This window comes from Entelurus aequoreus, linkage group LG07 (assembly GCF_033978785.1).
Source record: "Entelurus aequoreus isolate RoL-2023_Sb linkage group LG07, RoL_Eaeq_v1.1, whole genome shotgun sequence".
NCBI classification, from domain to species: domain Eukaryota; kingdom Metazoa; phylum Chordata; class Actinopteri; order Syngnathiformes; family Syngnathidae; genus Entelurus; species Entelurus aequoreus.
Genome location: NC_084737.1, coordinates 57,106,665 through 57,131,139, shown reverse-complemented (window position 1 = coordinate 57,131,139; position 24,475 = coordinate 57,106,665). Strand labels below are relative to the sequence as shown.

The 24,475-nt window shown below is 41.7% G+C and overlaps 1 protein-coding gene across 5 annotated transcripts in view; it reads left to right on the top strand.

Annotated features, from left to right (window-relative positions):
* Positions 1 to 24,475, top strand: part of hecw2b (HECT, C2 and WW domain containing E3 ubiquitin protein ligase 2b) — a 114,436-nt gene that overhangs the window by 28,897 nt on the left and 61,064 nt on the right. For all 5 annotated transcript variants that reach the window (XM_062054055.1, XM_062054056.1, XM_062054052.1 and 2 more), the window contains one exon: positions 20,303 to 21,182. In XM_062054055.1, coding sequence (XP_061910039.1) covers positions 20,798 to 21,182 — 385 coding nt within the window. In that variant the 5' untranslated portion in view covers positions 20,303 to 20,797. The remainder of the gene's footprint in view (positions 1 to 20,302; positions 21,183 to 24,475) is intronic.

Sequence of the window (24,475 nt, the reverse complement as noted above, 5' to 3'; positions counted from 1 at the left end):
TATTTTTGCAATAACATTTCCAGAATGTGTGGCGGGCCGGTAAACAATTAGCTGCGGGCCGCAAATGGCCCCCGGGCCGCACTTTGGACACCCCTGCTCAAGGGTTACCCAGGAAGAAAAAAAACTTTTTTAAAGTAACTATAATGTAATCATAAAATTAATAGTCTACTGTTGAATTATACAAACGATTACATAAAATTATTATTTTTACAAGAATATACTGTATGAGCTGACCAATCAAAAGTAAAAACTACCCCAGGAAGTAACAACCACAAGCGAGTCAAGGCCAATAAAAGTGTGCATTGTGCAATTCTGCAACTATTAACATTAACCATTATTTTGCAGAAAAATAAGCTTATCTATTTTTTTTCCAGGAAGTATTTCAGATTTTCCTGACTAATTACAGTGTCTCTGCTTTGGAGAACAATTCTCGGACAGGGAGGACTTGGGGGTGCGGGCAGCCTGCCAGTCAGATGCTGTTTTGTCACGAGCATTCATTCCATGTTTTTTACAGTTGATAATAGCAGCTTTTGCAATGAGTTGCTAACAAGACATGCAGTGTTAGTTAATTGGTTACTTACGTGCAGTACATCACTGCCGTTGCTGCTGGTGCAGATTTACTTACGGCTCGGGCGGGATTGAGAATGCATCATGAATTCAAAGTTTTCACATGTTCTAATGGTATTCTGGTATATTTCGTCTCTGTGATGAAATATCCACTTTGCAAATATTGCAAGTTGCCATCATTTCTCTTGAATATTAATATCTCCAGTTTTTGTGCCGCTTACTCATTGTGCATGGTGCGAACCCACAGGAATCAATAAGGGAATCGTTAACAAAACCGGCAAAAGCTTCCCAGGAATCAAAACACGGGAACCGGTTCTAAACAAGAACTGTTTTTCCATTCCCAACCCTAGGAACAAAACTTAGTTCCTAGAGAACCAAGGCCTCATTCACATTGCAGGTCAATTCCGATGTTTTTTGCACATATGTGAACAGTGCAATCCCACTTTTTTTATATTCGATCCCAGGCCTCTTTTGTATGTGGAAATAAATCAGATATGTATGTGATGCGACTGTAGTGTGAATGTTCCCACTCTGCGGTCGCATTTATTTGACCAGAAAGTCATCATAAAGTGATAAACGTCCTAAATTTTCGCCAAAATAGATGGTTACAAAGTAAATAGTTGACAAATAAGTTGAAAACAGGTGAAAATAATAAGATTTAGGAACTCACGTCAATCTTCCACCACTCATGTCCCTGACTTCTCGCCGACGCGCTCTACGGAGCAGATGTGATTGTAAAATCTCCCGCAAACTGCACAAAATCCTTGAAATTGCCACAAATGCGCCAAGACTGAGTTTTTGATTGATTGATTGAGACTTTTATTAGTAGGTTGCACAGTGAAGTACATATTCCGTACAATTGACCACTAAATGGTAACACCCGAATAAGTTTTTCAACTTGTTTAAGTCGGGGTCCACTTAAATTGATTCATGATACAGATATATACTATCAGATATATACTATCATCATAATACAGTCATCACACAAGATAATCACATTGAATTATTTACATTATTTACAATCAGGGGTGTGGAAGGGGGGTGGGGGGTAGGATATGGACAGCAAGTAGTGGACATAGAGAGAGAGAGAGAGAGGGAGAGAGAGAGAGAGAGATCAGAAGGCATAAGAAAAAGTATCTGCATTTGATTGTTTACATTTGATTATTAGCAATCCGGGGAGGGTGTTAGTTTAGGGTTGTAGCTGCCTGGAGGTGAACTTTTATTGCGGTTTTGAAGGAGGCTTTTATACCTGTTGGGAGCGCATTCCACATTGATGTGGCATAGAAAGAGAATGAGTTAAGACCTTTGTTAGTTCGGAATCTGGGTTTAATGTGGTTAGTGGAGCTCCACCTGGTGTTGTGGTTATGGCGGTCATTTACGTTAAGGAAGTAGTTTGACATGTACTTCGGTATCAGGGAGGTGTAGTGGATTTTATAGACTAGGCTCAGTGCAAGTTGTTTAACCCTGTCCTCCACCTTGAGCCAGCCCACTTTGGAGAAGTGGGTAGGAGTGAGGTGGGATCTGGGGTGGAGGTCTAGAAGTAACCTGACTAGCTTGTTCTGGGATGTTTGGATTTTAGATTTGAGGGTTTTGGAGGTGCTAGGGTACCAGGAGGTGCATGCGTAATCGAAAAAGGGTTGAACGAGAGTTCCCGCCAGAATCCTCATGGTGCTTTTGTTGACCAGAGAGGAGATTCTGAAGAGAAATCTCGTTCGTTGGTTAACCTTTTTGATTACCTTGGTTGCCATTTTATCACAGGTGTAGATTAACTATGGTCAAAGTATTGGACAGGACGTCGAAATGTGTAATAAAGTTGAACTTTATATAAGAAAAAAATGGGGATACAAACGGTACAAAACGATCCTTATATGTTGTTATCTGTCATTCATTCATCACCCGTAGGCTCGTAATTCTCATCTCAACAACCACAATGCACCTGCTCCCGGTCTTTTTAACATCTGGTTTGCCGCAATGCATTGTGGAACATGTAGTCTTTTAGTTTACCCTTTGTTAGGCTATTGAGTAGAAACAACTCAATTCAATGTCAGTGTTTCTCAAATAATCAATATCAAATACATGTATAATTCAAATCAATTCCCTTTTAACTCCTTTTAGCTGTAAATATTAATAGATCAATTTTTCAGCAATTAAATCAAACATGCAAATTAGGAATGATCATTACACATGAACTATATAACCCATAAGTTACAACATCCTCCCCCCATGAACTACGTTCATCTAAATCTCAAGACAGTACAGTAACTGAATAGGTCTTCTTAGCAAAGTCCCTGAGGGAGTGCGGACTATGCACGACCTGACGAGTCCATCTCGGCCGGTAAACAGTTCTGTGATTCTTCCAAGTTTCCAGGTTGGTTTGGGGGTGTTGTCCTCTCCAATGAGTACAACGTCACCCACTTTCAGTGGGGTGGGTGTCGGTGTGTCACAGCGGTGTGCTGACTTCAAGTCCAGTAGGTAATCCTTACACCAGGCGTTCCAGAAGCTGGTCGTGAGTCTACGTCTGTACTTCCATCTTCGAGTGATCTCTGTCTTGAAGAACTCGTCAGCAGTTAGTTCTCCTTTTTTCTTTGTTTTTGTTTGAGCATTGGCTATGAATCTCTTTATCCAGGCTGTCACTCTGAGGACTCTTTTCAGCTTGCTGTATCTTTCCAGTTCTAACACTGGTTCAGTGGGGTCTGTGTCATTTGCAGCGAGCTGCACAGTGATCTGTTGGCTGGACCTTAGTTCTGCATTCACCTTGTCTGGAACATTGTCATTTTCAGTCTCCTCTGACTGATCAGTTGATGTCAGAACGCTGGGCCCGTTCCACCATAGGTGGTTCTGTATCAGACCTTCAACACTTTGTCCTCTTGTGGGGAGGTCAGCTGGATTTATCTTCCCTGGGATGTGTGACCATCTCTCAGGGTTGGTCAGTGACTGGATCTCGGTCACTCTGTTTGCAACAAACTGTTTCCACTTCTGAGCTGAGCTGCAAATCCAATGCAGTGTAATCATAGAGTCTGTCCACATTGTTATCTGATTTGGTTCCAATTTTAGAGTCATCATCAAGTTGTTGGCTAGTCTCGCTCCAATCACAGCTCCCATGAGCTCCAGGCGTGGCAGTGTCATTTTCTTGAGAGGAGCCACCCTGGATTTGGAAACGACTAGGCTCATTATAGGTTCTCCATCTGGCGATTCACCTTGTAGGTAGGCTGCAGCACTGTAGGCTCTTTCACTTGCGTCGCAGAACACATGTAGTGTTAGGGCATGTTTATTTTCTGGCTGCATGTCTGTTCGATACCACCTTGGTATGGCGAGCTGGTGTAGCTGGGGCAGTTCTGAACACCACTGTTGCCATTCTTGAGTCAGGTCAGGTGGTAGCTCTTCGTCCCAGGAGAGTCCTCTCTCCCACATTTCTTGAAACATGCACTTGATTCTGACTGTGAAAGGTGTCAGGAACCCGAGTGGGTCATAGACACACTTCTCTTTGTGTTCTTCTTTTCTTTTAAGACACTCAATAGCGGTTTGAGGTCAAAGGTGAAGTCATCTGGTTTTGGTCTCCACACTAGGCCCAACACCTTGAGCACAGCTCCGTGTGTCTCTGATGCCAGTGTGTGGTCTGTTGTGCCCTCCTTCCAATTCTTCTCCAGCTCATGAGAGTTGGTCATCCACTTGCAGAGGTCCATGCCTGCGGTTGACAGCATTTGGGTTGCAGTTGCTGTCACATGATAGGCCTCTTCAACACTGTGTGCGCTTGCAATGAAATCATCGACGTAAAGTGACTCTCTTAGTGTCTCTACAACCTGTGGTTGTTTTGTTTCATATTGTTTCAGGTGTTTTCTGATTCTAGCTGCGAGTAGGAATGGACTTGGGGAAGCCCCAAACACCACTCTGGTCATCCGCAGAACACGCAGCTCTCCATCCTCTTCTCCGCTTGGTGGGCCTGTGAGCCACAGAAATCTCACTGCATCTCTGTCTTTCTCCACTATGGAGATCTGCAAGAAAGCCTTTTTTATGTCTGACATAAAGGCGATTTCATTTTTTCTGAATTTAATGAGGACACTGAGGAGATCTGGATTCAGGTTTGGTCCTGTGAGCAGACAGTCATTGAGGGATGGACTGCCATCTTCATGAGACGTGGTGAGGTAAGTAGTATTTCACGTTGTCTGTACTTGCGTTGTCTTTTGGCACATCCTCTGCAATGTTCTGCTGTAAATAGTCCTCCACTACTTCATTGTATCTGCTGTAGAATGTAACATCCTTCTTCAGTCTTTTCTTCAGACCTTCAAATCGTTTTTTAGCAACTCTGTAGTTGTCTTGGAGCGCTGCTTTGTCTGGTTTCCATGGCAACTCCACGTGATATCGTCCATCTTTGAAAGTTGTTGTTCTCTCAAATATCTGCATAGCTTCTTCTTCTGCTGGGTTCTGTGTGTTTTCACTTGTGATGCCCAGAGACTCAATTTCCCAGAATGCACTTAGTTGCTTGGAAACAAGTGTGTCCTCTTCAAGTGGAATGAACATGCAGGTTGCCTCAGCGACACTTGACATGCACACTGGTCCCTGCACAGACCATCCAAATGTGCTCTCCAGTGCAACTAATGTCTCTGTCAGTCGCTCCACTCTTCCTGAGACAATTTGCCAATAGTAGTCTGCTCTTATCAGGACAGATAGCTCAGGATCATCATCATCATCTGGGAAGTCTGCTAATTGCAGTCCTTTTTTCTTGAGCTCATGTTGAATCTGGTCACCGGGAACTTTCATCACAGCTGAGCACACCTGAGGTGTTTCTAAGGCCTCAATTTCAATTCTTTGCTGGTTGTCCCAGACATTCTCCAATTTGACTTTCACTGTGTTGCATTGTGACATTGTGGGGACAGAGGAGCCAAATGTGTGAAGAGTGAGTGTCTCTTGTCTTATTACTGGTAAGTTCAGGCTCTTCACAAGGTTTTCATGGATGAAGCTTCTCTGACTCCCTCCATCGAGTAAACAGCGAGCCATTTTTCTGCCTAATGGGCCTCCTACCCATGCCTTAGCAGTTTGTAGCAGCACAGTGTTCTGTCCATCTTGTTTAATCTTCGCTGAGTGAGGAATGACTGAGGAAACAACAGCCTCTTCTTTAACATTGGGGGGCTGCACCTCACTTTTCTCACCGGTGCACACAGCAATGTGATGCCTCCTTCCACATTTTTCACATGCTGCATCCTTCACTTTGCATGTTTTTGCAATGTGTTTCTGTCCCAGACACACAAAACATCTTCCCATTTTCTTGATCTTTTCTTTGTGTTGAGGAATGCTGTTAGTAGGGCAATGCTCAGATTTGTGTTCTGCACTGTCATAATTAGCATCTGTAAGCATAAGTCCTGCTACTGCCTTTGCAGCTGTTCCTGTGAGGTACGTTTTCAGGTAGGTAAACTTCTCACGTTTGCACAATGCATCATTCGTGTGAATAGCAGTCTCATACTGGCTCCAAAACTCCTGCCATTTACTGACATCGCCATTGTATTTATCAATAATCAATTTCGGTAGCTTCACAGACTGTCTGTATGCCAATGAGTTGGCCGAGTTAGCGTCGCTCACCCTCTGCTGCGTTGATGCTTGTTGCTGCTGTTTTTCATCCTCTTTTTTTCTTCACCATGCGCTGCGCGCGGCTCTTATACGAGATGACACGTTGTTTATAGTCCTCCGTATTTTCGATCTCGTGCTCCAAGTCATCCAACGCCGTGAGCTGTTCAATTCCATTGTCCAACTCAAATAGACTGTCGTCCTTCGCGGACAACATGTCCAATAAAGTACTCAAATTATCAATGTCCGGATCTGGCTTGGTCATTTCTCCGTCTATCTGGTTCAAAAGACGTGTCGTAGTACCTCTGATTGCACCCCGTTTTCTTCTCATTCTTTCCATTTCGGTCCCACGTTCCTCTTCTGTCATCTGAGCAGCGGCTTTAGCTTCTCCCTCGCTCATCTTTTTCCGGGTTTTTCGGCACCAAAAAAATGTAGATTAACTACGGTCAAAGTATTGGATAGGACGTCGAAATGTGTAATAAAGTTAACAATGTGACCTCGGACTATGTCAAGGTAACGTGCGGAGTTCCCCAGGGTTCGGTTCTTGGCCCTGCACTCTTTAGTATTTACATGCTGCCGCTGGGTGACATCATACGCAAATACGGTGTTAGCTTTCACTGTTATGCTGATGACACCCAACTCTACATGCCCCTAAAGCTGACCAACACGCCGGACTGTAGTCAGCTGGAGGCGTGTCTTAATGAAATTAAACAATGGATGTCCGCTAACTTTTTGCAACTCAACGCTAAGAAAACGGAAATGCTGATTATCGGTCCTGCTAGACACCAACATCTATTTAATAATACCACCTTAACATTTGACAACCAAACAATTAAACAAGGAGACTCGGTAAAGAATCTGGGTATTATCTTCGACCCAACTCTCTCGTTTGAGTCACACATTAAGAGTGTTACTAAAACGGCCTTCTTTCATCTCCGTAATATCGCTAAAATTCGTTCCATCTTGTCCACTAGCGACGCTGAGATCATTATTCATGCGTTCGTTACGTCTCGTCTCGATTACTGTAACGTATTATTTTCGGGCCTCCCTATGTCTAGCATTAAAAGATTACAGTTGGTACAAAATGCGGCTGCAAGGCTTTTGACAAAAACAAGAAAGTTTGATCATATTACGCCTATACTGGCTCACTTGCACTGGCTTCCTGTGCACTTAAGATGCGACTTTAAGGTTTTACTACTTACGTATAAAATATTACACGGTTTAGCTCCAGCCTATCTTGCCGATTGTATTGTACCATATGTCCCGACAAGAAATCTGCGTTCAAAGAACTCCGGCTTATTAGTGATTCCCAGAGCCAAAAAAAAGTCTGCGGGCTATAGAGCGTTTTCTATTCGGGCTCCAGTACTCTGGAATGCCCTCCCGGTAACAGTTAGAGATGCTACCTCAGTAGAAGCATTTAAGTCCCATCTTAAAGGCCTACTGAAACCCACTACTACCGACCACGCAGTCTGATAGTTTATATATCAATGATGAAATCTTAACATTATAACACATGCCAATACGGCCGGGTTAACTTATAAAGTGACATTTTAAATTTGCCGCTAAACTTCCGGTTCGAAACGCCTCTGCGTGTGACGTATGCGTGTGACGTAGCCCGGCGAACACGGGTATGCCTTCCACATTGAAGCCGATACGAAAAAGCTCTGTTTTCATTTCATAATTCCACAGTATTCTGGACATCTGTGTTCGTGAATCTGTTTCAATCATGTTCATTGCATTATGGAGAAGGAAGCCGAGCAAGCAAAGAAGAAAGTTGTCGGTGCGAAATGGACGTATTTTTCGAACGTAGTCAGCCACAACAGTACACAGCCGGCGCTTCTTTGTTTACATTCCCGAAAGATGCAGTCAAGATGGAAGAACTCGGATAACAGAGACTCTAACCAGGAGGACTTTTGATTTGGATACACAGACGCCTGTAGAGAACTGGGACAACACAGACTCTTACCAGGATTACTTTGATTTGGATGACAAAGACGCAGACGTGCTACTGTGAGTATGCAGCTTTGGCTTTTTTTTGCGTATGTACGTAACTTTTTTTAAAATATATAAGCTTTATGAACCTTGGGTTAGGTGAACGGTCTTTTGGGCTGAGTGATTGTGTGTGTTGATCATGTGTTTGAATTGTATTGGCGTGTTCTATGGAGCTAGGAGCTAGCAGAGGAGCTAGGAGCTAGCATAACACGTACCGTACCGTACGTGCGCGTCACGTACGTAACTTTTTAAAAATATATAAGCTTTATGAACCTTGGGTTAGGTGAACGGTCTTTTGGGCTGAGTGATTGTGTGTGTTGATCGGGTGTTTGAATTGTATTGGCGTGTTCTATGGAGCTAGGAGCTAGCAGAGGAGCTAGGAGCTAGCATAACAAACACGCAGGTGTTATTATGCAGGATTAATTTGTGGCATATTAAATATAAGCCTGGTTGTGTTGTGGCTAATAGAGTATATATATGTCTTGTGTTTATTTACTGTTGTAGTCATTCCCAGCTGAATATCAGGTACCGTGAGTATGCAGCCTTGGCTGCTAAACATTCGATAACTTGACCGTATGTGCGCGTCACGTACGTAACTTTTTAAAAATATATAAGCTTTATGAACCTTGGGTTAGGTAAACGGTCTTTTGGGCTGAGTGATTGTGTGTGTTGATCAGGTGTTTGAATTGTATTGGCGTGTTCTATGGAGCTAGGAGCTAGCAGAGGAGCTAGGAGCTAGCATAACAAACACGCAGGTGTTTTTATGCAGGATTAATTTGTGGCATATTAAATATAAGCCTGGTTGTGTTGTGGCTAATAGAGTATATATACGTCTTGTGTTTATTTACTGTTGTAGTCATTCCCAGCTGAATATCAGGTCACCCCCGGCTCTCACAGCATCTTCCCTATCTGAATAGCTTCAACTCCCCACTAGTCCTTCACTTGCACTTTACTCATCCACAAATCTTTCATCCTCGCTCAAATTAATGGGGAAATTGTCGCTTTCTCGGTCCGAATCTCTCTCACTTCATGCGGCCATCATTGTAAACAATAGGGAACTTTGCGTATATGTTCAACTGACTACGTCACGCTACTTCCGGTAGGTGCAAGCCTTTTTTTTATCAGATACCAAAAGTTGCAATCTTTATCGTCGTTGTTCTATACTAAATCCTTTCAGCAAAAATATGGCAATATCGCGAAATGATCAAGTATGACACATAGAATAGATCTGCTATCCCCGTTTAAATAAAAAAAATTCATTTCAGTAGGCCTTTAAAACTCATTTGTATAATCTAGCCTTTAAATAGACCCCCCCTTTTTTAGACCAGTTGATCTGCCGTTTCTTTTCTTCTCTCCTCTTCTCCCCTGTCCCTTGCGAGGGGGAGTTGCATAGGTCCGGTGGCCATGGATGAAGTGCTGGCTGTCCAGAGTCGGGACCCCGGGTGGACCACTAGCCTGTGCATCGGTTGGGGACATCTCTGCGCTGCTGACCCGTCTCCGCTCGGGATGGTTTCCTGTTGGCCCCGCTGTGGACTGGACTCCCGCTGATGTGTTGGATCCACTGTGGACTGGACTTTCACAATGTTATGTCAGACCCACTCGACATCCGTTGCTTTCGGTCTCCCCTAGAGGGGGGGGGTTACCCACATATGCGGTCCTCTCCAAGGTTTCTCATAGTCATTCACCGACGTCCCACTGGGGTGAGTTTTTCCTTGCCCGTATGTGGGCTCTGTACCGAGGATGTCGTTGTGGCTTGTACAGCCCTTTGAGACACTTGTGATTTAGGGCTATATAAATAAACATTGATTGATTGAACTTTATATAAGAAAATAATGGGGATACAAACGGTACAAAACGATCCTTATATGTTGTTATCTGTCATTCATTCATCACCCGTAGGCTCGTAATTCTCATCTCAACAACCACAATGCACCTGCTCCCGGTCTTTTTAACATCCGGTTTGCCGCAATGCATTGTGGAACATGTAGTCTTTTAGTTTACCCTTTGTTAGGCTATTGAGTTGAGTTGAGTTTGAGTTTATTTCGAACATGCAAGCATATAGAAACAACTCAATTCAATGTCAGTGTTTCTCAAATAATCAATATCAAATACATGTATAATTCAAATCAATTCCCTTTTAACTCCTTTTAGCTGTAAATATTAATAGATCAATTTTTCAGCAATTAAATCAAACATGCAAATTAGGAATGATCATTACACATGAACTATATAACCCATAAGTTACAACAACAGGAAAGGTTAGCCTCTAGAATGGAACGTAGGTAGGTGACCGACTCGAATTAAAGCCATGCACGTGTGACATCATGTCTGCATGCAAGTCACATTGCGTTCACATTAGACATTGCATTTTTTTGTAAACGACTACATAAAAAGATCGGATTCAACAAAAAAATGTGAATTGGACATCCAACCCTGCAGTGTGAACTTAGCCTAAATCTACCCATGTAGTTTTTGGTGGAAACACAGGGGGGTGCTGTATTTACCCGGGTAAATAGGAAAGTTCCTTTTGAAGTTCCTGTTAAAGGCCAAATGCTTGCTACTGGAGCTGCTTCTAATGCCGCTGTGTCCACTTTTAAGATTTCATTTTAGATTATAAATCATGCCTCTCACCTGTATAGTAGAAGGTTGTGCCACCAAGCAGAGACGTTGTTCAACTTCAAAATTCCACAGATTACTGTAAATATTCCATGTTATCATGAATGTGCCTACAACGATACAGACATACTTACAGCATGTTTGTAGAACGTCGTTGGTGGTTTTTGGAGATTTTTTTTTATTGGTTTTATTGCGGTTATAGATACATTTCAATTAGCTGCATTGTTAGCCGCCTCGTGCCAGCAGTTTTTAACTTTCTAGAAAGCACAGAATAGGGAAAGACGCGTTCTTATCTAACATTCTAACATCAATCAATCGATCAAAAATAAAAATACATTTTGATAGTTGATTAACCACATGATTGGCACCTACCCTGCACGTAATCATTCTGAGCAATGGACAAACTTACTGTTACTGTACTGCTAGGTTTGTTTGTTTTTGTGTGTGCATCCACAGACCAAGCACATATAACTCAACTTCTTTACAGATGCTAACAGAACATAAACAAAGCGATGGCCACTGAATGTAAACATTGTAGAAGCCAAGTGTGCTTTTCATTTAGACACACAAACAGCAACAGTTGTGAAATTCTATATTCCCCACTCAAACATGGGGTGTTGATATGACAACAAAGTACACTTTCTTCCTGTCCAAAAATATCTGCATGTTATTCACATAACCGTAACATACACATAGACCAGTGGTGTCCAATGTGCGGGGCCATTTGCGGCCCTCAGCTTGTTTTTTTATTGTCTCGCGACACATTCTTAAGACAAAATAAATTTGAACATTACACAAAAAAGCTAAATGGGACCTGAAAATTAAAATGGCTGACAATTGTATCCAGTCTTTAACGATTCCCATTTGACCTGTCATGATCAATCAATCAATCAATCAATGTTTATTTATATAGCCCTAAATCACAAGTGTCTCAAAGGGCTGTACAAGCCACAACGACATCCTCGGTACAGAGCCCACATACGGGCAAGGAAAAACTCACCCCAGTGGGACGTCGGTGAATGACTATGAGAAACCTTGGAGAGGACCGCATATGTGGGTAACCCCCCCCCTCTAGGGGAGACCGAAAGCAACGGATGTCGAGTGGGTCTGACATAACATTGTGAAAGTCCAGTCCACAGTGGATCCAACACATCAGCGGGAGTCCAGTCCACAGCGGGGCCAACAGGAAACCATCCCGAGCGGAGACGGGTCAGCAGCGCAGAGATGTCCCCAACCGATGCACAGGCTAGTGGTCCACCCGGGGTCCCGGCTCTGGACAGCCAGCACTTCATCCATGGCCACCGGACCTATGCAACTCCCCCTCGCAAGGGACAGGGGAGAAGAGGAGAGAAGAAAAGAAACGGCAGATCAACTGGTCTAAAAAAGGGGGGGTCTATTTAAAGGCTAGATTATACAAATGAGTTTTAAGATGGGACTTAAATGCTTCTACTGAGGTAGCATCTCTAACTGTTACCGGGAGGGCATTCCAGAGTACTGGAGCCCGAATAGAAAACGCTCTATAGCCCGCAGACTTTTTTTTGGCTCTGGGAATCACTAATAAGCCGGAGTTCTTTGAACGCAGATTTCTTGTCGGGACATATGGTACAATACAATCGGCGAGATAGGCTGGAGCTAAACCGTGTAATATTTTATACGTAAGTAGTAAAACCTTAAAGTCGCATCTTAAGTGCACAGGAAGCCAGTGCAAGTGAGCCAGTATAGGCGTAATATGATCAAACTTTCTTGTTTTTGTCAAAAGCCTTGCAGCCGCATTTTGTACCAACTGTAATCTTTTAATGCTAGACATAGGGAGGCCCGAAAATAATACGTTACAGTAATCGAGACGAGACGTAACGAACGCATGAATAATGATCTCAGCGTCGCTAGTGGACAAGATGGAACGAATTTTAGCGATATTACGGAGATGAAAGAAGGCCGTTTTAGTAACACTCTTAATGTGTGACTCAAACGAGAGAGTTGGGTCGAAGATAATACCCAGATTCTTTACCGAGTCTCCTTGTTTAATTGTTTGGTTGTCAAATGTTAAGGTGGTATTATTAAATAGATGTTGGTGTCTAGCAGGACCGATAATCAGCATTTCCGTTTTCTTAGCGTTGAGTTGCAAAAAGTTAGCGGACATCCATTGTTTAATTTCATTAAGACACGCCTCCAGCTGACTACAGTCCGGCGTGTTGGTCAGCTTTAGGGGCATGTAGAGTTGAGTGTCATCAGCATAACAGTGAAAGCTAACACCGTACTTGCGTATGATGTCACCCAGCGGCAGCATGTAAATACTAAAGAGTGCAGGGCCAAGAACCGAACCCTGGGGAACTCCGCACGTTACCTTGACATAGTCCGAGGTCACATTGTTATGGGAGACGCACTGCATCCTGTCAGTAAGATAAGAGTTAAACCAAGACAAGGCTAAGTCTGACATACCAATACGTGTTTTGATACGCTCTAATAAAATATTATGATCGACGGTATCGAAAGCGGCGCTAAGATCAAGAAGCAGCAACATAGATGACGCATCAGAATCCATCGTTAGCAATAGATCATTAGTCATTTTTGCGAGGGCTGTCTCCGTAGAGTGATTTGCCCTGAAACCGGATTGAAAAGGTTCACAGAGATTGTTAGTCACTAAGTGTTCATTTAGCTGCTGTGCAACAGTTTTTTCGAGAATTTTGGAAATAAACGGAAGGTGGGAGACCGGTCGGTAGTTTACCATGAGGTCAGGATCGAGGTTAGGTCTTTTGAGCAGAGGATGAATAACCGCTTTTTTGAATGCTAGGGGAACAGTGCCGGAGGAAAGTGATAAGTTTATAATATTTAACACTGATGGACCTAATAATACAAACAGTTCCTTGATAAGTTTCCCAGGAAGTGGGTCAAGTAAACATGTTGTTTGTTTTATCCCACTTACACGCTGTAATAATTCCTCTAATGTTATTTCATCAAAAATAGAGAGACTATTTTGGAGGGCAGTGTCCGTCGTATATACAGTCGTATTTGTGTTAATAGAGCCCAGTTGTAGCTGGGATGCGTTGTCTTTAATCTCCTTTCTAATGAGTTCAATTTTCTTATTAAAGAAATTCATAAAATCATCTGCCGAGTGGGTGGAGCTACTGGGAGGAGTCCCTTGTTGGGTTAGCGATGCTACTGTACTAAACAGAAATTTAGGATCGTTTTTGTTGAGGCGGATGAGATTTGAGTAGTATTTAGCTTTAGCTAAGGTAAGCATCCGTTTATAAGTTATTAAACTATCACTCCATGCTTGATGGAAAACCTCAAGTTTAGTCGCGCGCCATTTGCGTTCCAGTTTTCTACATGATAATTTATGAGCTCTAATTTCTTCTGTAAACCATGGAGTGCGCCTTTTAGGGGCCCTTTTTTGCTTTAGCGGTGCTATACTATCAATAATTTCGCGCAAGGCATCGTCAAAGTTGTTAGTGAGTTTATCAATAGAGCCGACATAATTTGGGAATGGTGCTATTACCGAAGGCAGTAGGTCAGCAAGAGTCATCGTTGTGGCAGCATTAATGTTGCGGCCGCTATAGCAGTTATTATTATTATTAGCTTGTTGACAAAGAGTCAAAACTTCAAATTTTATAAGGTAATGATCGGACATTACTTTAGTATATGGAAGTATCATAACTTTGGAGGTGGTGACACCCCTGACAAGCACTAGATCTATTGTATTACCGTTGCGATGCGTGGGTTCATGTATTATTTGTGTAAGACCACAGCTATCAATTATGGTTTGGAGCGCCACGCACTGAGGGTCCGATGGGGTATTCATATGGATATTAAAGTCCCCCATTATGATTATATTGTCGGCGTGCGTCACTAGATCAGCAACGAACTCTGAGAATTCACTGATAAAGTCCGAATAGGGCCCAGGGGGGCGGTAGATAACAGCCAGGTCGAGAGGTAGCGGTGTGACAGACCTCATAGTAAGCACCTCAAACGATTTATATTTATTATTTAGGTTAGGGGTAAGGTTGAAATTTTCATTGTATATTAGTGCGACACCCCCTCCCCTTTTAAGAGGGCGGGCAACATGCGCATTCGTATAGTTAGGAGGAGATGCCTCATTGAGCGCAAAAAATTCGTCCGGTTTGAGCCAGGTTTCGCTAAGACCAATGACGTTAAGATTGTTGTCTCTAATGACCTCATTAACCAATAACGCCTTGGGAGACAATGATCTTATGTTTAAAAAGCCCATATTATAGGTATTGGGCTGTTTTGACGAGTTTTTGTTAAGATTATCCGTAGTGGCAATATTAACAATGTTGCGTTTATTATGCGTAGTGCACTTTAAATAGTTTCGACCATATCTAGGAATTGATATGACGGGAATTTTCCGATTGTTTGCTTGGTGCTGCAATAGACTGGACATATCATAATTTGCCACCTCAGTAGAATGCATGTCCACCTCTGACACAGACACAACAGAAAAAACATTATGTGAATTGTGTATTATTCTAAGAGAATTGCTATGCGTACATGGATTATCCAGCCTGGCGCTGGCTAGTTCTAGCTTAACTGACTCCTCACCCGGACTAACAGACATTGTAATTGCCTGTGACCGGGCTTGCTCTAGTGTAGTCAGTCAAGTGAGACTTAAATAGTAGTCTATGTTTCTAGACAGGATGATGGCGCCTTCCTGGTTAGGGTGAAGGCCGTCTCTCATCAGCAAGCCTGGTTTGCCCCAGAAAGAGGGCCAGTTATCAATAAACGTTAGTCCCTGCGTCCTACAGTAGCTAGCCAACCACTTGTTAAGCGAGACTAATCTGCTATATCTCTCATCATTGCCTCTCGCAGGCAGGGGGCCAGAGACAATTACTCGATGCCTGGACATCTTTCTGGCGAGATCACAAGTCCTGGCTATGTTTCTCTTTGTAATCTCTGACTGTCTCATTCTAGTGTCATTGGAGCCAACGTGTACAACTATATTCGCATAATTAGTGGTGCGATTAGCCTGTCGTACGTGTTTACTAGGCCTGTTGCGAGTTAGCTCCCTAAGATTAGCTTCAATGTCAGGTGCTCTGGCCCCGGGGATACACTTTATTGTGGCTGGTTTGCTAAGCTTTATGTTTCGGGTGATGGAGTCCCCTATAACTAAGGTGTGGTGCCCGGTAGACTGGGGTGTAGGACTAGCTAAAGAGCTAAATCTATTATGCGTCTCAACCGGTACACCGTAGCTTGTAGGCCGCTTAGGACTGCTACAAGCTGGGCTAGTTAGCTCGCTACAGCTAACGCTAGCAGATGTGTCCGCAACATCTAAAGTTACGACATTACTCTGCTCTAACTGGCGGACACGGCCCATCATCACATGGACAAAGATAAAACCTTCTCGAGGAAAGTTCTGTGGTCAGATGAAACAAAAATTGAGCTGTTTGGACACAATACCCAGCAATAGGTTTGGAGGAGAAAAAATTAGGCCTTTAATCCCAGGAACACCAGGCCTACTGTCAAGCATGGTGGTGGTAGTATTATGCTCTGGGCCTGTTTTGCTGCCAATGGAACTGGTGCTTACAGAGAGTAAATGTGACAATGAAAAAGGAGGATTACCTCCAAAATTCTTCAGGACAACCTAAAATCATCAGCCCAGAGGTTGGGTCTTGGGCGCAGTTGGGTTTTCCAACAAGACAATGACCCCAAGCACATGTCAAAAGTGGTAAAGGAATGGCTAAATCAGGCTAGAATTAAGTTTTTAGAATTGCCTTCCCAAAGTCCCGACTTAAACGTGTGGACAATGCTGAAGAAACAAGTCCATGTCAGAAAACCAACAAATTTAGCTGAACTGCACCAATTTTGTCAAGAGGAGTGGTCAAAAACTCAACCAGAAGCTTGTGGATGGCTACCAAAAGCACCTTATTGCAGTGAAACTTGCCAAGGGACATGTAACCAAATATTAACATTGCTGTATGTATACTTTTGACCCAGCAGATTTGGTCACATTTTCAGTAGACCCATAATAAATTCATAAAAGAACCAAACTTCATGAATGTTTTTTGTGACAAACAAGTATGTGCTCCAATCACTCTATCACAAAAAAATAAGACTTGTAGACATTTTTGGAAACTCAAGACAGCCACGCTGCAAAAAGTCAGTGTTCAAAAACAAGAAAAAAACCCACCAAAATTAGGGGTATTTTATTTGACATAAGCAAAATTATCTGCCAATAGAACAAGAAAATTTGGCTTGTCAAGACTTTCCAAAACAAGTAAAATTAGCTAACCTCAATGAACCCAAAAATACCTTAAAATAAGTATATTCTCACTAATAACAAGTGCACTTTTCTTGGTAGAAAAAAAAACATGACACCTTTTTTCTCAATATGTTGAAAAATATTCTTAAATTAAGTAAATGCCATTTTCTTGACATAATGATATGCGCTCGGCATTACATTTCTTGAAACCAGCAAAATTATACTAAAAACTAATTTATTGTTCTTAATGGAAAGGCAACATGGCAACCGCTTGTTACTCTCGGGCTCTCCTAGCCGCTCAGGCAAATCATATGGTTTAAAAATGCATTTTTCCATCGACAACGTGACATCATCGCGCCAAGTGTGTGCTCTTTCAGTCAATTAGTGCGCATATATACAGCCCAACCCCCGGCCAAAATTGTTTTAATTGTAATTTTGAAGAATTTATCTGTATGTGCATGAACCTTTTCTGTTCAAAATTGTTAGAAATGTCACATGTCAAATGTTTAAATATGAACTGTCAGTTTACTGTACTGTGCCAACTGTACTACTATATGAGTACGTGTTTTCTATTGTTTCATTGAAAATAAAACAGCAAAGTCCATTTGGCTGTCATCTGTTTTAATTATGAGACACAATTGTGTCAAAGTCATGATTTTTTTTTTTCATGCTTGAAATAAGAAATTATTACTTTAAAAAAGTAGTTTTATACTTGTGAGTGTTGATGACACAGCTTTGCAACACTTGATATTCTAGTTTCAAGCATGTTTTACTCAATATAGGTCATAACATCTCAGCAACAAGCTGTAATATCTTACTGAGATCATTTAGGACCAAAACCCTTAAAACAAGTAAAACACTCTAACATAAAATCTGCTTAGTGAGAAGAATGATCTTATCAGACAGAAAATAAGCAAATATCACCCTTATTTGAAATATTTAATCTTACTTAGATTTCAGTTTTTACAGTGCATGACATTATGTTCTTTACAAGTGCATGTAAACTTTTGACCACGACTGTATCATCAAACATGCATGGTATGCTGATACCTGCACAAACATCAGACATGCTGCAGTATCACAGGAGGTGAAAGGTACATTAACTCAGAAGCAGTGATGCAGCATGAGGACAAAGTTGACAGTAAAAGAAGTAAACGACACACAAGCTTCTTTATTGGACAGCACAACATTTGCGATGGTGAGGAGGCGATGAAAAAAAAAAGTTTGAAGAGGACTTGTTAGCCGTCTGAAGCTATTTGGCGAATTTGCCAAGCTAAAGCTACAGGATGGAAAACGCTAGCGCTCAAGCTGCCGCAAGTACCTCGCTTTGAGTGTGCTATGCCACAGTTATCACCACCGAGCACTTTAATTAAACATAAAAGCTATAGACATTTAAGTGGAATATAAACTTTGGATGGGGTATTGGTTGGTAGAGCAGCCGTGCCAGCAACTTGAGGGTTCCTGGTTCAATCCCCAGTGTCCGCCATCCTTGTCACAACCGTTGTGTCCTTGAGCAAGACACTTCACCCTTGCTCCTGATGGGCCGTGGTTAGGGCCTTGCATGGCAGCTCCCGCCATCAGTGTGTGAATGTGTGTGTGAATGTGTGTGTGAATGTGGAAATAGTGTCAAAGCGCTTTGAGTACCTTGAAGGTAGAAAAGCGCGATACAAGTATAACCCATTTACAACATTTTTGAGATCGCCAGTGGATCAGTGAAGAGCTCAGATGCAGTAAGAAGAACTACATTACTACACTGCAGAAGAACGCCAGCGCAAATAATTTTCGCTAATCTGCCAGGCTCAAAAGGCACATTTTCTGAAACAAAGACTGCTTTTGATACATACTTTAAACCACAAAGACATAAGTTCCGGCAAAGAACTCTTAGTTTGGCTCTGTTGATATGATACAGTACTGTGTACTGTATACCAGTAATTGCTTTGCAATGTGAAAGCCTAATTTAAAATGTGTTATATAAGTGTGCGAGACATATTATAAGGTTTAGACCAGTGATATTTAACTGGAATTCAAATATGTCCAGATACATAACTTTTCCTCATGTGAAGGTCCCCAACCCGAGACAGAACGAACTGAACATCAAATAAACTAGTTTTGTGCCTCTAGAGGAAAGAATGAATAAACAGCAAATGAATGTATACATTTTGGGTTGAGAGCACTATTCTTCGCACTACTCTTGCACCACCTCGGCCCCTGGCTGGTGGTCAGGGCGAAAGAGGGCAGAAGTAGCAAGTGGGACTCTTCTTTCCCCTCCAATGCTCGCTCGTCTCTGTTCTCCCTCTACGTACGTCTCGCTCTTTTCTATTTTATTTCTATGGATTTGACTCGTTCTTCCATGTCCTGCACTGCGGTTCTCTTTCGTCTCTCTCTGCATACGGAGTTGCCATGTTTACTACCTGGAATGCACAGATTTGGTTGGCTGAGTAGTGCCACGTGGGATACCGTATTTTTCGGACTATAAGTCGCAAGTTTTTTCATAGTTTGGCCGGGGGTGCGACTTATACTCAGGAGCAACTTATGTGTGAAATTATTAACACATTACCGTAAAATATCAAATAATATTATTTAACTCATTCATGTAAGAGACTAGACGTATAAGATTTCATGGGATTTAGCGATTAGGAGTGACAGATAGTTTGGTAAACGTATAGCATGTTCTATATGTTATAGTTATTTGAATGACTCTTACCATAATATGTTATGTTAACATACCAGGCACGTTCTCAGTTGGTTATTTATGCGTCATATAACGTACACTTATTCAGCCTGTTGTTCACTATCCTTTATTTATTTTAAATTGCCTTTCAAATGTCTATTCTTGGTGTTGGGTTTTATCAAATAAATTTCTCCAAAAAATGCGACTTATACTCCAGTGCGACTTATCTATGTTTTTCCCCTTCTTTATTATGTATTTTCGGCCGGTGCGACTTATACTCCGGAGCCACTTATAGTCCGAAAAATACGGTAGTTGAACTCGCATGCAATTGGTCAGTGTATTTCCTGATCTGATCAACCAGTACCGTAAAGTCTCTAAAGCTGTGGCGGTCCAAATAGAAGTTCTCTATCAAAACTTAAATTACTTGAATAATTAACAGACTGTCTGAAGCACAGTCTGCAAGTGAGTGATCCCTGAGTTTAGACAGAGTATCCAAAGTAGGTTTTTTAAGGATTTTTATTATTCACATTTTTTCACGTGAGTTCTTGGAACGAAAACGCCTGCGAATAGCAGGGATGTATTATTTATTTGACAGTGAGTAAAGTCAAAGGAGGCCACACTGTAAGTGAAAAAGTGATGAGGTGTAAGACACTCATTATCGTTCCTTCTCTTCTCTCTTTCAGGTGTGCATCGTCCCACCACATCTTACCCCTCTGAAGTGGCGACTGATGGTCTCCACTGACCCCTTCTCTCTACTCATGTGCGAGGCCACCCTTCATTGTCAAGACGGTCAGAAGCCTGCTAGGAGGAGCGCTTAGTGACGTCGCTTGACAAGCCTGCTGTGATTAAGGACGTGGAATGTTCTTAAGTGTAGACGCCAAAGAAATGTGCGTCAACCCCATCCTGAACTGAAAGAAGTGCCTTGGACAGAACTTCCCATTCCACGATCCCGTCTCTATTTTCATCTGTTTTATCTATTTTTATAACTTTCTTATCCACTCGCCACCATTCGGCCCTCCCTTGCAACAGCAGTCCTCCGCCCCCGCACCAAATCATCTGCTCCTTCTCCTCACTACCTCCATCATCACTGCCGCCATCCTCACCCTCATCAGCAGCGTCCCTCTTCTTCTCCTCGCTTCTCTCCCCCTGTACTCCCGCCTTCTGATGCAGTGGTAGCCATGGCAACAGCTGCCGCCGCCTCCTCTTCATCTTCCCCCCCGCCATCCTCACCAGGAGCCAACAGTAGCGCCCGGGAACACTTGATGGCGGTGCGGCGTCGTAACCCGTACGGACGCCCGTACACGATTGGCCCAGACAACCTCAGAGGCCTTTCATCGCATGGTTCCATCGAATCTCCTCCCTCCGTGTCACCGGGCCAGACGGAAATGGCAGCCGTGGGGCTACAGCGGGCCAACAGTGACACAGACCTTGTGACATCAGACAGCCGCTCCTCGCTAACAGCTTCGACGTACCAGCTTGCGCTGGGCCATGGCCACCTCATCATCTCATGGGACATCAAGGAGGAAGTGGACGCCACCGACTGGATCGGCTTGTACCACATTGGTGAGGACATCTAAGTTTCAGATTTATTTTACAGCACAGTACATCCTAACATGTACAAAATTGACGTTGTTGCATTAATGCAAGATTTATTTTGGGAATTAATTACCGTATTTTCCGGACTATGGAGTGCACCAGTATATAAGCCGCACCCACTTAATTTTAGAAGAAAAATATACACTACCGTTCAAAAGTTTGGGGTCACATTGAAATGTCCTTATTTTTTAAGGAAAAGCACTGTACTTTTCAATGAAGATAACTTAAAACTAGTCTTAACTTTAAAGAAATACACTCTATACATTGCTAATGTGGTAAATGACTATTCTAGCTGCAAATGTCTGGTTTTTGGTGCAATATCTACATAGGTGTATAGAGGCCCATTTCCAGCAACTATCACTCCAGTGTTCTAATGGTACAATGTGTTTGCTCATTGGCTCAGAAGGCTAATTGATGATTAGAAAACCCTTGTGCAATCATGTTCACACATCTGAAAACAGTTTAGCTCGTTACAGAAGCTACAAAACTGACCTTCCTTTGAGCAGATTGAGTTTCTGGAGCATCACATTTGTGGGGTCAATTAAACGCTCAAAATGGCCAGAAAAAGAGAACTTTCATCTGAAACTCGACAGTCTATTCTTGTTCTTAGAAATGAAGGCTATTCCACAAAATTGTTTGGGTGACCCCAAACTTTTGAACGGTAGTGTATTTTTCTATTTATTAGCCAAGCCGAACTATAAGATTAAGATTAAGATTAAGATTAAAGTACCAATGATTGTCACACACACACTAGATGTGGTGAAATTTGTCCTCTGCATTTGTCCCATCCCCTTGGGGAGCAGTGGGCAGCAGCGGCGCCGCGCCCGGGAATCATTTTGGTGATTTAACCCCCAACTCCAACCCTTTGTTGCTGAGTGCCAAGCAGGGAGGTTATGGGCCACAGATACATATTTCCTTTTTCTTTTTTTTTCATTTATTTATTTATTTCAAGCAATGACATAAAAAAGTACAAAGTTGACAACACATAATAATATAAATTAATATAGTGCAAAAGGTAATGTATAGTATGTAATGCATGATTGTCCAGTTTTGCCTAAAAGGGAGTGGGATGAAGATAATTTATTTAATCCCACCCCCAGTTCTCCATTCAGTGATTATTCACATGAGTTTCACTCTTACTTTGTTCAAGGATTATAATACAGATGTTGTATCATAGTGGCATTACCACAGGTAACAATAATTATTACACTGTAACAATCATTTGTATCAACAATGTAGGAATAATGAATATACCAACAATGGTAATAGACAACATAGCAATAATAGTAATAGACAACATAGCAATAATGGTAATAGACATCATAGCAATAATGGTAAGGAAACATTGAGCACATGTTAACACTTTGAGACAGAGTACAGCAGCAGGTCAAATTAAAGACCCTCATCTCTATATTTGAACCAGACCCCATGTTTATATAATAGTTTAAATCGATTAATAGTTTGGCATTGCTTGTGTTGTAAGTCCAGTTTGTTCCATAGTTTTACTCGGCATACAGACACACAAAAACGTTTACGAGTGGTTTGAGCTCTCGGCAATAAGAAATATCCAAAGCCTCTCAAGTTATGAGCCTGCACTCGTCTTATAAAAAAACGTTGTAGATTAGTCGGCAATAATTTGTTAAATGCTTTATATAAGATTATTAATGTATTATATTTAACAAGGTCATCAAATTTGAGCAACTTTGATTGCATAAACAGATTATGAGTATGTTCTAAATAACCAACGTTGTGAATGATCCGCACTGCTCTTTTCTGTAATATGATCAGACATACATTATGAAATAAGTTGTATACACAAAAATATTCTGTAAATGTTTATTTACATACCTTAATTGTTTCCAAACAGTGCCTGTAAAACGGCAGTAAAACGGCTGATAAAGCAAAACAGAAGTCATTGTCATGGGCCCACTAGCTGCGAAAGCTAGCTCTCCAATAAGCTAAACAGACTCAATATCTCCTCGGTGACGTTTTGGTGACTTTACAGAGGAATTTGTAAAACTGAAACAATACAAAAAGAATGCCATTATAAGTTAATACATCTAACACAGAATGAGTTAGCCTATTAGCTAATGCTAACGACTCTAGCGTCATAGCACGTACAAATATGCATGAAAACACTCCTACAGATATGACACATGGGACGATTTAGTAAGTATCAATTGTTTAGTTATATTGTAAAGCTTACAAACGTTGCTTGGAGTGATGAATGAAGAATCCTTTTGAGTAGAAAAGCTATGGACGGCTTTACTTCCAGTTCCAGGCATTAAAACAGGGAGAGCATTTTTAATCCGCAACACCTGCAGTGAGCAAACTTGTCCAAAAGATGGCGGCACAGCAAAAACAATAAACAATTTTCAGTGTCGCTGGTTGAGTTTAATGTAAACTATTGAACACAAAACATTATGGCGGTTAGTGAAGAAAAATGCATGAATTATGCGCACCATTTTATAAGTTGCAGGGTTCAATGCATAGGACAAAAGTAGCGGCTTATAGTCCAGAATTTACGGTAATCAGGCTTTAAAGTTTATATCGAAATCACTACACTAACGTCAATTGTTTTTTTATTATTATTTATTCCAACTCTGTGTGCTGTTTTAGAGTGATCTGTGATCACGTTTATACAGCTCTTTTTACATGGACCCTCACTCTTTTGTGGACCCCGACTTAAACAAGTTGAAAAACTTAATCGGGTGTTACCATTTAGTGGTCAATTGTACGGAATATGTACTTCACTGTGCAACCTACTAATAAAAGTCTCAATCAATCAATCACATGTAATCTGTGATCGCAGTGCTTTAAGTCTGCATAATCATTTCATACCCTGCCAAACATGTAAGAACACAGTACAACCTGCGATAAAGCCATACTTTCAAGAGTACTCAGCAATGCTCTGTAATTTGGATGCGCGCACACACACACACAAATAGAGACGCACACACAAATACACACATTACGATGTTTTTTTTCACCACACATGATTGTGACTTAACACAATGATTTGTACCAAAATAACACTTCAGTTTGCATTGACAAGCTATAACAGACTGAACAACAACACATAACTTCAACTTTAACAAACCCCCACCAGACCCTGACTACAATGCAATATGAAGTAAAAACAATAAACAATTGAATATAAAGTGTATGTGAAATTTGGACTCCTACCTTGTTTACTTCCCTGACAACCTCCTTTTAGTTGTTTAATCATTCAGAAATATCAAGCAGCTCAAATGCGCCAA